The sequence below is a fragment of the Monopterus albus genome, unplaced genomic scaffold (genome assembly GCF_001952655.1).
Source record: "Monopterus albus unplaced genomic scaffold, M_albus_1.0 scaffold311.1, whole genome shotgun sequence".
Classification (NCBI taxonomy): domain Eukaryota; kingdom Metazoa; phylum Chordata; class Actinopteri; order Synbranchiformes; family Synbranchidae; genus Monopterus; species Monopterus albus.
The window spans coordinates 373,175-387,920 of NW_018128191.1; the positions used below are offsets into that span (position 1 = coordinate 373,175).

The window sequence follows — 14,746 nt, forward strand, 5'->3', positions numbered from 1 at the left end:
GCACTCCCACTGTAAAGGATACAAAGGATGCTCAAGCCTACATGTAAAGTGAATAAGAGAAGATTCTGTAACTTCGTTCTCTTCTTCATAAAATGTCTGGTGTAAATGTCAAATTGAGAAAAATGTCTCTTAAAATTTCCCAGAGCCCTGGGTGGTGTTATGAAATGTCTTGTGGTCTCAGATATTGTACTGTACAGTGTCCCACAGCCTTACTTCATAGAGTAAATACAAACAATGGAGACAAAATTAAACAAATGAAAACAAGGCAGAAGTGTTCAATACATTCAACACAGCATTTAGTGTCCTTATGTCTGTCTGTGTTATCTAGGAGTGTTAACAGACTGATCCTTGGACCAATCAAATCCACCTCTGTCCCTCCACGACCCATCGGACTGCTGGCCTGTCTCATGGCACAACCCCGAGATCGTCAGAGCTCATCCTGCGGAGACAAAGACGGACATCACACTTTTGTCTTTCACAGAACCGTTTGTGCTTGAATTAGATGTAAACAGACAGTAACCTTTGGTTTGTTGCGTAACCGTGGTGACAGATGTTGTAGTTGCTGCCTGATGGTGTCAGCGATCACGTTAGCGTCTCGGCTATTGATGTATTCCCCGCCACGTTCATACTGTCAACATAAACATGTAGAGTTTCACATGTGGAGAAATCCAAGATTCCTACACTGGATTCAAAAACTGTACAGCCACATCAGAGGTGTGTTTACTTACTGCTGAAGCTAGTACGACATTTTCTAATGCTCGCATGTCACATTAAAAGCATCCTACAGGGTGGCTTTTATTGTGAAGAACTCACAGAAAGTGCAGTGTTGGTCACCAAAGTTGGTTTACTATAACTGCTTCACAATAAAAGCACAGCTGTAATAAACACAGAAGTGCTCACAGAAATCTCACCAGCACAGCTGCGTATGCTGAGCGACTAATTTTACATAGTTAATCTGAGCGAGGAGGCTGGCTTGGATTGGCCTGCTGTGAGAACACAGAGGAGGCCCGTGTGTTCACAGCTGGGCTCAACTCAGCACATTTGAAGTGGGCTAAATCACCAAAAATGGCAAAAGTGAAATTAAACGTTGACCAGACTACTTCAGCAACGTATGCAGGGACATTATAGCATGAAAGACTGCCGACAGTTGATGCTGTTATGTGGTTGGTTTAATGCTGTGTCATTCTGATGTTCTGCTAAGATAACTAACTGGTGAAGCCCTTTATTTCTCTGAAAATGTTGCTGCTTCCTGAATTTGTCCTCACCCTCCTTGTTCCCAGGTGCGGGTAAAACCTGACGGTTGGGTAGGCGGTGATTCCAGCTGACTGACAGGTCTGATAGTGAGCCTGACAGTCGACCTTCCCTGCTCGAACCTCCCCTTTAAGAATCTGTCAGTCACACAGAAACATTGTTGTAAGAGCCTGAAAAACACCTTTAAAAACATAGATATATATGTACACACGTTTCATGTCTGTTGTCTCTAATAGGCTGCAGCTGACAGGAACCACAGACAGTAACAAAGAGGCTCACCCGAGCCAGGACCTCAAATTCTGGCGCAAAGGTTTGACAGGGTCCACACCAGGGGGCATAAAAATCCAGGACCCAGTCATCCTGACCCAACAGAACCAGAGACCTGAAGGAGTCTGGAGTCAGGTCCACCGACACTCTGGGTAAAGAACTGTATACACATGATGTTAGGACAACTACACATGTACTGCATCTGTAAGACTTCACGTTAACCAAAACAGTGATTCACTGATAAAGAGAACAACTAGAAAGAAAGAGAAAAGTACAGTCGATACAAAAGCAACATTAAGAAAGAGAAAAAGCAGTTGCATCTCACCTTAGTGCCCATGTCTTCAGTGAACGAGCATCTCTGTGCCAACCGTTGTAAGTCCTACGGAGACAGACACTGACAAATCAATATATCAACCAACAAGCTAAGTGAACAGGACAGTAACTCATTCTGACTTAACATTAAAATGATGCTAACTCTCCCATTCAGATGGATCTGTGTGTTCATGGAGCATGTGTTGGGAATACACAGGGACCTAATATAGAACCATAAGTAACTCTGCACCTAATCACTGCTTTATTGTTCTTAAACCAGCAAAAACTGATGTTTCTTTTTGTTTCTGGTCAGTTGGGAGCCAGCAAAAACAAGCTGTAAATGCAATATTGACATATCACCTTTCAAGTTGAACTGAATAGCAAACAGCTGCTTACTCACATACTCAGCAGACATGTCCACCAGATAATCTCTAACAGTGTTTTGTAGAGGTTTGTTTTATTGCTTAAAACAGCTGCTGTCAGAGCGCTAAGAGTGAACCAAATGGCAATATCAAAACAGTCAGCTGAAAGAATATAAAAAAACACAAGTACTGCAATTACCTTCATCAATACAAGTAAAATATAAAGACAAAAATATTGATTAGACCCAATAAGGCATAATTCAGGGTCATTCTGGCAAATGTTCTTCACTGTAATATTAAAGTCTAGCTACATACAACCATTAATTAATTAATTAATTAGATACTAGCAGAAAACCTAAAGACATGATTATTCTCAGGCAAGCGCTGAAGCAATCAAATGAGGCTTTACCCAAATAACAGCTTATGCAGTGATGCGATTACACCTGCAGCATTTAGTGTTAAGTCAGTCAGTGTGATTATGTGTGACACTGTTAGTGAAGTGTATAAACCTACACTACTGTAGTCTCTGCTAACACTGACAGCTGTAAATGGGCCTGTGACGGCCCTCACATATGGTCCAGTGCGGACTGAATCTGTGGCATTTCCTAACACATCCGGTTGTGCACAGTATATAACCCAATTTCTTGAGTAGGAGCACTTTGAAGTATGGTACATACATGTAGCGCTCTGGCTGCTGTGTGTTGCTGGGATACAATCGTATTTCAGGGTAGGCCCTCACACTCTGACTCTGACAGAGCGACTGAAACCGCTGACAATCAACTGAGCCCACCAGGATCTGACCCGACAGCATCTGGACAGGTAGAGACAGCAAAAGGGCACACATGTCAGATAATACTGATCAGTAGCAGCAGTAACGATACACACCTTCTGTCTTATGTTCAACCAGCCATGCTGACATTAGCCTCCTTGCTATATATAGTATATTTATAAGGGTTAAAGTTCATGTGAACTTGCCTGACATCCACCGATGTCCCCTCCATATTGGCAAAATGTTACACTGCCTTGTTTGTCATGCATGTTTTCAATAAAGCTTAATAATAATAATTAAAAAAACATCCACAGTGCCATTGTAAAAGTGGAATTTTTCAACTGCTCCTAGTTTTATGAATATATTTTCCCTCCTGCTGCTGCACTGTGACCAGAGGATGTGGAGAAAAACACAGGGTCTGAGGTTACTGCATGTCTGGGAACGTTCCTGTACAGGGACTCACTGTTTTACCTGACCAGGTCTAACCTACAAGCAGTCAGTCTGTGAAGCCACCACTGTGGTTAGTGGTCAGCTCATCAACGCTGGACTCCCCCGGAGCACAGTACCTGGTTGTTTTGCAGTGTTTCTGCCTCATGTGATGTGTTGCTGGTTAATGAGAAGATTCTAATGACCCATGATGTTATTGTCGGTGCTACATGATCTATTGGAATTATTTCACTACTTTGGGACTGTATGTGGTCATGTGGGGGAAGACGCAGCGACCACCAGTTGGATTTATCGACCTTGGAGGTACTTGACAGGAGTGATGTTTCTACTACTGCTGTAAGAAGGAGCGTTACCACAGGTCGTTCCTCCCCACAGCAATCAGACTGTACAACACATCACTGCAGTGATAAGTGAAATTATGATGGACTATGCATTAATCTACTGTGGTGCAATATTTCAGCTCCTGGGTGTGAAATGCATTGTAAATAGACTCATGTGTAATATCTTGTTCCTGATCTCTCTCAAATACTGTACATTGCCCGGCTTTAGGTATTTTTGAGTAGTTAGGGTTAGATAGATCCTCATGCCTGAAACACAGGTTTCTTTCCCCCATTGTGGGATCAATTGTTCTTGATTTCCTGGTTGTTTAGTCTCTACTGCTGTTCCTGATTCTCTCCAGTGCTGCTCTGCCCTGTTTTTAGGTGCCTTTGATTTGCTTATTTGTGCTGTGTAAAATGTAACGTTCTGATGATGCTACTTTTATAATCCTTGTGCGTATCGGTCCCAAAGCTTTGTTACCTTTATGTAACTTTTTAATTTAAGAGTAAGTGTTCTTTGTTACTACGCATTCGCCGTGCAGAGTGGCAGCAAGTTACAGCAGCTGTGTCCTCGTTCTGTTCTTTCCCGTGTTTCTATGAGGTTCTGTTCTTGTTTGTGCAATAAACTGCTTTCTTTAGTTCCCCTTCCTCTAGTCTGTCTGCTATTGGGGTCCACACCATACACACGCCGCCCGGCCATAACAGGGACTTAACGGTAAGTTTATAAAAAACATGTTGCGTGTTTGTTAATGCCTTGTTTCTGTAACGTTAGAGAATTGTTGTAAGGCTGGAGAAGTTACGATGTCTGCATTATGACTCTCAGTTATGTTTCTCAGTTACCTGCTTTGTTTAGTGTTACATCACTTTTCATCGGTACATATACCACTGTTTACCTGTCTATAGAGGAGAAATTATCATATTAATTATTGCCGTCGCAGTTCGTTGCGCTGTTCACTTGCAACAACATCAGCAGCAGGAGTTCACAAACTATCCTCTGGTTTTAAGGATGAAGCCGTTTGGATTTATTATTCTGAAAAAAATGACAAACTATTTGGAGTTCTGGGGGTGCCGAGCTAATCTAGAGGTACCCAAGATTAAACCCAAGATTACTGTAAATGGCTGGAAACGAGCAAATTGAGCAGCCATGGGCACTTTAAAGATACAGACAATTATTGATTTATTTCTGGGGTCACCTCCCAGCCCTAGTCTCAGTATGGTGTGTACAAAGTAACTGTAGCCACTACACTGTGCACTGTACCCTGGCCATGCGTCTCCACTCTGGCATCAGCGCCTGACAGGGACCACACCATGGAGCGTAGAAATCCACCGCCCAGATCTGCCCTTCAGCTCGACCTGCAACCAGCAGAGGGCAGGAGAAAACAGAGGACAGAAATGTTACCTGCGCAGTAACAAGAGTAACAGGGGTAGAACTAGAAAGTACAGCTATCAAGTTAGAGAAGAGTTTAACAACCACACAAAAATGTGACCTCTAACCATCCTCCTGTCCTCCGGGCTATTTCTGAACAAAGAGTAGTATTTTCAACCAAAGATTCAGTGTTATTGTAGTGTTGCTCTCATTACTCCACAATATATATTGTGTGTTTTAGTGGTAACAGTACTTATGATTTTACACAATCGGTTGAATTTAGTCTTTCTGTGTAATCAGCCCCAAATCTAGATGTCAGTACCAGATCTGTGGTGTTAGGACTAGCTTTACCTTTGACTTTCTCAGTGAAGCTGGAAGGATCCAGGACCACCACAGACGGATTGACCAGATCCTGGAGAGATGGAGAAAAGCCATTTTGTCCTGAACACAGTCAGACCACAGTGATGCCAAGGTGTCTGAGCAGCACAGAGGGCGAAGACAAAAACCAGCAGAGAGCCGTTTCCTCTTCTGTGCTGTTTGTTACCTGATAAGTCTTATCATTCATTTGTGGGGGTTGTGTATATTATGTGGTATCATTGTGTTTAAGCAGCATTTTAAGCAGTACTACCTGTATGAACTCCAGGATGCCATCAGCTGAATGTTGTCCTTCGTATTCATGAACAGAAGAACCATTGAAAATCTTCGTCGTCGGATACGCCTGAATGTTATACTGATACGCAGAGGGAAAGAAAAGTGATCAACCTGTCTGTGCTATAGTATGTACCCATCTCCACCTTATAATTAATGGTACAATATTATGCATGCTAGTATGTGTTTACCATGGAGCAGAGGCTGTGGTGAATGGTACAGTCCAAAGTGCCAAATTTCATCTGTCCAGCCAAATGGATGGACGCTTTTCTCAATTCAGGCAGTAAAGCTCGGCACGGAGGACACCACTGCACAGGAAGGTAACATTTTAGTAGGTCATGTCACAAACGTCGGCTTTAATGTATGGCCAGCTCTTTGTTACAGCCGGAGGACAAAAAACCCCGTTCCACTCATGACAGGTGAAAGAAAAAGCAACACACAGAGTCCCAGTGAGGTGCTGGGCCACCATGTGCCACCAGAACACCTTCACCTTGGCACTGACTCTCCAAGTCTCTGGACTCTCCTGGAGGGATGAACACCGTTCTTCCAGCAGATGTTCCCTCATGTGGTGTTTTGATGATGGTGGTGGAGACGCTGTCTAACAAGTCCCTCCAACATCTCCCATTAGCTATTCAACTGGACTGAGACCTGGTGACCGGGAAGGCCACAGCGTCTGATTCACATCCTGGTCATCCTCATCAGACCAGTCAGTGACCCCCTCCTGTCCTGTGGACGGGGGCACTGTCACCCTGGAGGAGACTGCTCTTTTCACTGATCACCCATCTGTACAAAGTTTCAGGCTCTTTCTTGACTCATCTCTGAAGCTTATAGGCACGTTTAGCATTAAAAACACAGGACTTTACATGCTCTGCCCTGAGTGCAGTTAACTCCAGCTGCCACTGTACTATAAAGCTGTGCAACAGTAGCTCACTCCTGCCTGCCTTGCAGCATCTGTCACTGTTTGTGTTACAGGTGTGACACCATCACCAACCCTGAAGGTAAACAGGGAGCACAGCCAGGCTGAGTCTTCAAATGGCAAGAGTGTGACATATAAAACAATCTTAGGTTTAGTCACTCTTATCAGTAATGACGTGGCAGCTCACCTGTTTACTTATGAGCAGTAAGGTGTACTATGAGATATTAGCTCCTGTTCCTGTGCTTCCATGGTCACAAAAAACCACAGGTCTGGTTCAACCACTGAACGATATCAAGTCAGAGATTGGTGTCTACGCTTCTAAGATGACTGGATATGTATTTTGATATCTGGTCCACCATTTTTAAGGGAAAGTGGATGGACTGACACAGATGAAGCACGTGTCTCCATGGGTAAATCAATTGCAAACACATACCCCACACACACAGAGTTAGTGACAGTGGTACAGTGGGTAGAGCAGTCATCTCCCAACCAGAAGGTTGAAGGTTCGAATCTCGGTGCTGGCAGTCCACGTGTCAAAGTGTCCTTGGGCAAGACACTGAACCCCCCCCATTGCCCCCGATGGTTAGAGCCATCGGTTGAGGTGGTGCCACAGATGGCGCCATCGGTTCTGTACCGGAAACAAATTCCTTGTGTGTAACATACTTGGCCAATAAATAATATTTATAAAGCACTTTCCAGCTCAAGGAGCACAAAGTGCTAGAGCTGACTTGAAAGGTACCAGCTCAGTTATAGAGCGTACATCTAAGGATAAGGAGTTCCACAATCTAGGGCCATACACGGCAAAAGCGCGACCTCCCCATTTCTTATAATGTGAAGAAGGGACAACAAGGGCGAGGTGGCCTGACGACCGTAGAGTTCTACGAGGGACATATCTGGACAGGAGGTCCGATAAGTACACAGGGGCAAGGCTGTGTACGGCTTTGAAAACATAGAGCAAGATCTTGAACTCCACTCTCCATTTTACAGGTAGCCAATGGAGAGACACAAAGACTGGGGTGATGCCGACGAGTGTTTGTGAGCAAACGGGCAGCTGCATTATAGACCAGCTGAAGCCTAGACAATGACGGGGACAAGCCGGCATAGAGGGCGTTACATTAATCAAGCCGGGAGGTCACAAAGGCATGAATGGCTTTCTCTAAATCAGTACAAGACAAGAATGGTTTTACCTTAGCTAACAATCTTAACTGGTAGAAGCTCATTTTTACCATGGACTTAATCTATCAAAGTTAAAATTTGCGTCAAATATAAAGGTGATTATCCTTATCCTTTTGTCTGCTGATCTCAGTAACAGAACTACTGTAAATATCATCATCATGTAACAATGGAGTCACAACCTGAGCAGGAGAAACAAGTCTACACCAGACTGTGTGCATGTTTCACTCAGTCCTCTGATTAAACGTAGCTGGTTACAAACCGGAGCGAAGAAGTCGACCAGCCAAGGCTCCTTTCTGTCCGAAGGGAAGTTGTCAGGCCTCAGTGTTGTCACATAGGCCCGGACACTGTCCCTCGCAAACCCCACGATGTTGTACAACACATCTTTACCTATAAACGGACACAAGTTCCAGACAGATTGAGGCTGATTAGTTCATCGATTCATCAATTAGTGAATTAACAAAACTAAAATGAAACTTTGTCATTGAAGTCAATTTTAACCAAAATGCCAGAAGCTTCTCAAATGGCAACACGTGTTGTTTCGCTTAGTCTCATGTGATAGAAACCTGAATGCAGTATCTTTAAGTGTTGAACTGCTGATCAAACAAAAAAGATCTGAAGATTTCACCTTTAAGATCAAACGACTGGTTAGTTAATTAAGAAAATAGCAGCCAAATTAATAATTAAAACAACTGTGAGGCTGGAAAACATTTTATAAAATCTGAATCCACATCCATGAGAATGATCAAATCCCCAGGATGAAGACATCGGTTAGTGAAAAAATGTCCTGTCTTTGTTTCACTCCACAGGTAAGCTACAGCACTGACCGTGGTGGATCTCAAAGTCATGGATTCCCAGTCCTTTGAAGACGGCCACACAACGTTTGTGGATGTAGAGCGACTGACACAACTCTGAATCTGCTGTACAGTCTACTCTGCCAACCTGAAGACACAGTCAGACAGTCAGTCAGTCAGACACAGAGGCAGGCACACAGACTGGGACATGCAGACAGACAGGCACCTGTATGTGGTCACTTCTGAGGAAAGCTTGCAGCTTCTTGTACTCGTTGGAGGAGGTGCTTCTGTCTCCAAAGGTAAAACTGACCAGCCAGCGATGACGGGCCAGTTTCCTCTGGAGAAAAGAAGGTGCATATAATCAAAAGCTACTATAGTTTAACATGTACTGTAGTGTGATTTACACCTGAGAGCTGTAGAGTATATCTGAGTATTTTTAGTGTGTGTACCTGGAAGGTGTCAGTGGTCAGCAGCTCCAGATCAGGCAGATGGCTGATGACCTGACTGTAAATCTCTTTACTGTCCAGAGTATTCAGCCACTGCAACACATGCACACTGAGTCAGCACTGTAGTACTACAACAGACAGTACTACACTGTCCACATGTAAGGTGTTCTGTACCAGTACGCTGCCCTGCTGATCCAAAGAACTTCCAGGTGGGAACAAGGCAGTCGCTCCACTGGTCACCTGATGAATAACAGAAGGATTACACATTAGTTTACACATTACCATACTAGTACTGCAAAAAATAATACACTACTACTGCTACGACTACTACTACTGAGATCAGAAACAAAAACCTGGCTCACAAAAACGATCGGGGGGGACCGAAGAGCAACATCCAAGTAGTAGTAGTAGTAGTAGAAGTAGGTAGTACTCAGTGTTGCCAAGTCTTACCTGGAAGCTGGCACAGAGCTCTTTCTGTGTGGTGCAGTCCATCCATCCCACCTTAACCAGACCATCCTGCATGCACGCACACAGCTCAGAAATTCTTTGTATGATTTCGACCAAACCAGTAGAACTCATTGTCAGTAAAAATAGTAATCCTAATACAAATACTGCTTGAATAATTACTGCTAAAAGCACAGTTTCCTCACAAGACTAGTTGGTGCAGGTGCTGTGTGTCAAACTGACACTCTGTAATCTTGGATGTACTTTACTCACTGAAGTGATACAAGTAGAAAAATACTACAAAGGGATTCTCATGGTTTGTAAGGTATTGTGTATTGTTATCCGTCACCTTATCTACCTTGTGCTGACAAGTCAGATACACACATATTTCTCAAAATGTCCAACTATACCATTAAACACAAACCCAGCTGGTCAACATCTACCGGTGAGTTTGTACCTCAGACATTCATTGCTGAGTTTGCAAAAACTCAACACGTGTAAAAACTCCAAAGGTTAAGTGTCAATTACCCAACACAGCAACATGCTGTTTTAATTACTAATTAAGCCAAGAATGTGTGGCCCTGATTGATCAGAGGAGTCAGATGTTTGTCAGGACTATGCAGTCGGGTTCAGCTGCAAACAGCTGTGGGAAACCCTGTGATAATACTGTGACTGTGTTCTCACCAGCATTCCTGATAGCTTCTGTCTTGTTATTGGCTGAAAGAGGGCCGGATAAACAGACAGCACATTAGTAGCACATGACTGAGTAGACAAGATCGACCGGTGTCCTCTGTGGTAGAAAATGTGTACATTCACATGTCTGCCTCTTCTCACAAACATGTAGAGACACAGTCACAGGTGTGATGATGTGATGTACAACATTTATACGTATGCATGAGTGATGTGCAGAGTATAACTGAATGTTTCCACTGACAATCACACTTTCAGGCCTAAACACATGCGTATTACCTCCAGTGTCGGAGCAGAAGGTGATCAGCCAGCCGAGCCCTGCTGAGAATGCACTCTCTATCTCGCTGAACACGTTACCTTAAAAAAAAAAAAACACACACACAACCACAGATTAGATCACACAGAGTGATATAAACTAGCCTTATCAGCAAACTGAATTGCTGGAAATTTGTCAGCACAGTGATTCAGATGTCTGGGCCCAAGCTAAACATAACCATAAGTGATGGTGCTTTACCTTGCCAGAGCTGAGTGACAGTTGTTGTGATAAACTGCATGGAGAAGCGGACCAAGTTGTCTTTAGTACGCTCCCCATTAAACTTCTCTGGTCTCTACAAACAGACAAAGTGTTAGTGATAACTGAACCAGACTGCTCTGATGCCAAGACGTCAGGGCAGTTTTATACAGCCTGAAGACGTGTAACGTACATGATGGACAAGAAAAGAAAAGCAGGCGACACAGTCTGTCTCTGGGGTTCACTGTCGGTGTATCCACTGAGTCTTTGGTGCCTGTGAGTAAAGGTCATGTTCTAGACAATCTTACAGTAAAATTCATGTTGGAGCCAATCCCAGCTGACACTGGGCCAGAGGCAGGGTCCACCCTGGACAGGTTGCCAGTCTGTCACAGAGCTGACACATAGACAAGCAGCCACACACACACACACACCCATTCATACAGTCAATGTAGCGTCACCAGTCAACCTAAACTGCATGTCTCTGGACTGTGGGAGGAAGCCGGAGCACACACAGAAAGGCCCCAGGTCAGCCGGGGCTCAAACCCAGACCCTTCTTACTGTGAGGCAACAGTGCTAATCACTGTTCCACCCTAAATTCTACACTTATTTTTTTATATTATAGTTGATAAACAACCTGAAGGTGTTTTTTCAGCATTTACCGAGAGAAAGAGATGGACAGAGTAACATCTGCTGTGATTCTATTCATAATAAACATTGTCTGGACTGGAAATACAACAGATATATAAACCTAATATAAAGTGAGAAACAGTTAAGATGTTGTGGGATGACAAATTCATGAACACAGTGTTTCCACTTTTCTGAGCGGCGCACCACCATGCCAAAATATTTGCCGCCACAGAAAAAAAACACTGCAAACCCTTGAAGCAATCAGAAGAAAATGAAGACAGTTAACTTTAACCACTATCCTGAGCTGAACTTCACCTGGACCAGCAGCATACTGATGAGCTGGCACAAGATGAGCTTGCAGGTTACGCTGATTTTATTCATGTAAACATGGAGGTTGTTTTCATGCTGAATTTACATACATTCTTGTTTTGTTTGGCTAAAAGATGCTTAAATCATTTAGATTTCACTTTACTGACTGTGGTCCTTCAGGATGGATTAAGTCAGCTGACTGTAGCTAACTCATAGCAGACCTAGAGATCCCATCTACGAGAGCGACACACTGAACAATGACTCTGCACTGTGATCTCAGCTCTTGGTTCGGGAGCTAACGCTAACAGCTGTCAGCAGATAACACAGACAGTACAGATGATTCAATTTCTGTCCTGTCTGCTCAGTCTGAACACTAAAGTGGATGTTTGGACGTAGTTGAAGCATCTGCTACTGTATGTGGCTGTGTGGGATAGTTTTTTTTTTTATTAACTTATTGATGGATATATCTTTTATTGATAATGGGTGTGATGCTACCAACATGGTGCATTTACCCAAAATTCAACACAGCGTGATGTTAACTTTATGTTCGCTCAAAGAGTGAACAGTCTGTGAACTCACCTGTCCTGCTCTGTATATAAACAAGCTGGGGTAGCTGTTGATGCCTTTCCTCCTGCACAGGTGGTTGTTGTCTCCACAGTTCACCGCTCCGATCCTGATCACTCCGTCCATCTCCTTGGCAAACTCCCTCCACTGAGAGGCAGATGAGAAGGAGATAGGATAGACAGGTGCTGGTTTACTCACGCTCAGTAATAATCGACTACTGCAGCTCAGGTGTATGTTGAGTGCTGAGTGTGTTTAGTTTGTGTCTAGCATGTGTGTGAGTGGGTTTATTGTTGTCAGAGTTATCTCACCGTTGGAGCCAGCTGGTGACAGTGTGAACACCGTGGGAAATAGAAGTTGATGAACCAGATCTCTCCAGAGTCTACTGCTGCCTCTGTGACACACACAAACACACCAATCACTATCTGTCCACTCTCAAATCTCCTATTCCACATATAACCCTCATATCCATGCTGGCACTGCACATGAAGACTTAAGTGATGGCTAAAGTTAAGGAGAGACAAATATAATTATTTTATCATTAGAAATAAAGTTTGGATCAAGTCTGCTGTTCTGCTCTTCACTGAGATTACAAATCCAATTACAGCAAAAATAAATAAACTACAGACTCACAAAAGTTATAGTTGCACTGAAAAGGTTTATTCACCCTAGTTGTTCTCAGATTACTGCATATGACCACATTTTGAGCTGCACTCACTTGCTACAAAGTTAAATTCAAAGTTGATCTGTGGGTAAGAAAAGAAGACCAGGTAGAAAATAGTCACTCTCACCAAAATCTCCACTGTCCAACGTGATGATCTCCAAGTCATCATCATAGATACCTGGACAGAACAAAAAAAAAACTAAATATTTCCATGTTCTCTTATGGTTTCAATACTAACTGCATAAACAAGACCGATGCGTTTTCTTGTATCTCCCTCATGGTTTGCATGTACAGCATGGAGCCTTACCGAAGTCATAGCGGTAGTAGTTCCAGCTCTCGTAGCGTCCTCCCTGCTGCTCGTCCAGTCCCTTTTCCCCATATTTGTCATATTTCTTCCTGAGGTCTTCATCCTTCAAAACCTCATATGCTCGATTCACCTGCAGGAACTTCTCATGGGCTGAGGGGTCACCCTAAAACAAAACATTTTCAGTAACATTTAGGTTTTTGTGTACAGTGAAGTGGTCCTGTCTCAGTTCATGGTTTGGTGTCTCTAACTAACTCACAGGGTTTTTGTCGGGGTGCATGGTGAGCGCCAGCTGCTTGAAGGCTCGTCGTATCTCTCTCGTCGTGGCCTCCCTGCTAACTCCCAGCAGATCATAGTAGTCTCGGGTCTCTGCCCAAACCGCCAACAGCAAGATGGGGAGCAGCAGCAGCAACAGCCTGAGCTGGACAGGACGGGGCCGCTGAACCCCGAGGACAACCCTGTACCCCATCACCGGACCTCCCAGTACAACCACAATAACCAGATAGCACCAGAGAAACTGGAACATACAGGAACAAAAATTATTCCTTACGTTCTGTGAGGAACTGGTAGTAGATGACCAGTCCACAGAGCCATGTCAGTTTAATCACAGAATATGCAAACTGTACAATCAACAGTGGGTAGCCAGTACAGCACATTTTGATTCTCGTCATTAATGGTAAATAATACAAAACACATGTTAACATATGAATTAACACTTTTCTAGTGATTCACAACAATATTTTATAATAATTCCTATAATAAAGTCGAAACATGGCGCCCACCGAGGCAGACATGTTTGCGCGTTCCACTCTCGAATGCCGGCGTTTTCTTCGTTTTCTTCTTTTTTGTGTTTTTTTACTTTTTCTGCAGTGCACACGTCATGCACTGCTAACATACAACAGATAGGCATTGCTGGATATCGCCAACTCACACAGCCACTGGGAATTTACTGGTTTCATACCACCGGAGCTACAACTCATTGTCCACTCCCGCAACAACAACAACAACGACGATGACAACCACCATCACCCTCAGGGAGCCCCCAAAGCACCAGGCACAAGCGAGCAGGCTGAAAGCAGGAAAGCAACCCCGAGACGGAGATGCAATGAGGGCAAACGAGGGGGACTCCATGCTAGGCTAAAAGCTTGCGCTACTCGACCGCCATTACCCAGCCTCTTCCTAGCTAACATGCAGTCTCTGGAAAACAAACTGGACGAGCTAAGGGCTAGGATAACAGCACAACAGGAAATCAGAGAATGCTGTGCTCTAATTTTCACTGAGACTTGGCTTTCTGACAGAGTCCTAGAGTCAACGATTCAGCTACAAACACATTGTGTACATCAAAGCGATCGCACTGCTGGTTCGGGGAAGGTAAAAGAAGGTGGTGTGTGTGTTTATAAGTAACTCATGGTGTGGAGATGTACGGACTGTTTATAAGCACTGTTCGCCAGAGGTAGAGTTTTTATTGCTGAAATGCTGGCCCTATTATCTAGCCAGAGAGCATAGTGCTGTGTTTCTGGCTGCTGTGTATGTTAGCCCAAGAGCTAATCCCTCTGCGGCTCTCAGTA

The 14,746-nt window shown here is 43.8% G+C and overlaps 1 protein-coding gene across 1 annotated transcript in view; it reads right to left on the reverse strand.

Annotated features, from left to right (window-relative positions):
• Nucleotides 1-6: 6 nt before the first annotated feature.
• The window catches only part of dnajc10 (DnaJ (Hsp40) homolog, subfamily C, member 10), a 22,089-nt gene continuing 7,349 nt past the window's right edge, over nucleotides 7-14,746 (reverse strand). Inside the window, exons 2-25 of the mRNA XM_020623847.1 lie at nucleotides 13,438-13,695; nucleotides 13,182-13,344; nucleotides 13,002-13,052; nucleotides 12,522-12,604; nucleotides 12,229-12,360; nucleotides 10,717-10,810; nucleotides 10,471-10,559; nucleotides 10,197-10,229; nucleotides 9,519-9,584; nucleotides 9,243-9,308; nucleotides 9,072-9,161; nucleotides 8,849-8,959; nucleotides 8,656-8,770; nucleotides 8,091-8,218; nucleotides 5,931-6,047; nucleotides 5,720-5,821; nucleotides 5,443-5,503; nucleotides 4,984-5,078; nucleotides 2,870-3,003; nucleotides 1,844-1,897; nucleotides 1,531-1,678; nucleotides 1,266-1,388; nucleotides 521-628; nucleotides 7-439 (exon numbers count right to left, since the gene is read on the reverse strand). Coding sequence (XP_020479503.1) covers nucleotides 428-439; nucleotides 521-628; nucleotides 1,266-1,388; nucleotides 1,531-1,678; nucleotides 1,844-1,897; nucleotides 2,870-3,003; nucleotides 4,984-5,078; nucleotides 5,443-5,503; nucleotides 5,720-5,821; nucleotides 5,931-6,047; nucleotides 8,091-8,218; nucleotides 8,656-8,770; nucleotides 8,849-8,959; nucleotides 9,072-9,161; nucleotides 9,243-9,308; nucleotides 9,519-9,584; nucleotides 10,197-10,229; nucleotides 10,471-10,559; nucleotides 10,717-10,810; nucleotides 12,229-12,360; nucleotides 12,522-12,604; nucleotides 13,002-13,052; nucleotides 13,182-13,344; nucleotides 13,438-13,647 — 2,385 coding nt within the window. The 5' untranslated portion in view covers nucleotides 13,648-13,695 and the 3' untranslated portion in view covers nucleotides 7-427. The remainder of the gene's footprint in view (nucleotides 440-520; nucleotides 629-1,265; nucleotides 1,389-1,530; nucleotides 1,679-1,843; nucleotides 1,898-2,869; nucleotides 3,004-4,983; nucleotides 5,079-5,442; nucleotides 5,504-5,719; nucleotides 5,822-5,930; nucleotides 6,048-8,090; nucleotides 8,219-8,655; nucleotides 8,771-8,848; nucleotides 8,960-9,071; nucleotides 9,162-9,242; nucleotides 9,309-9,518; nucleotides 9,585-10,196; nucleotides 10,230-10,470; nucleotides 10,560-10,716; nucleotides 10,811-12,228; nucleotides 12,361-12,521; nucleotides 12,605-13,001; nucleotides 13,053-13,181; nucleotides 13,345-13,437; nucleotides 13,696-14,746) is intronic.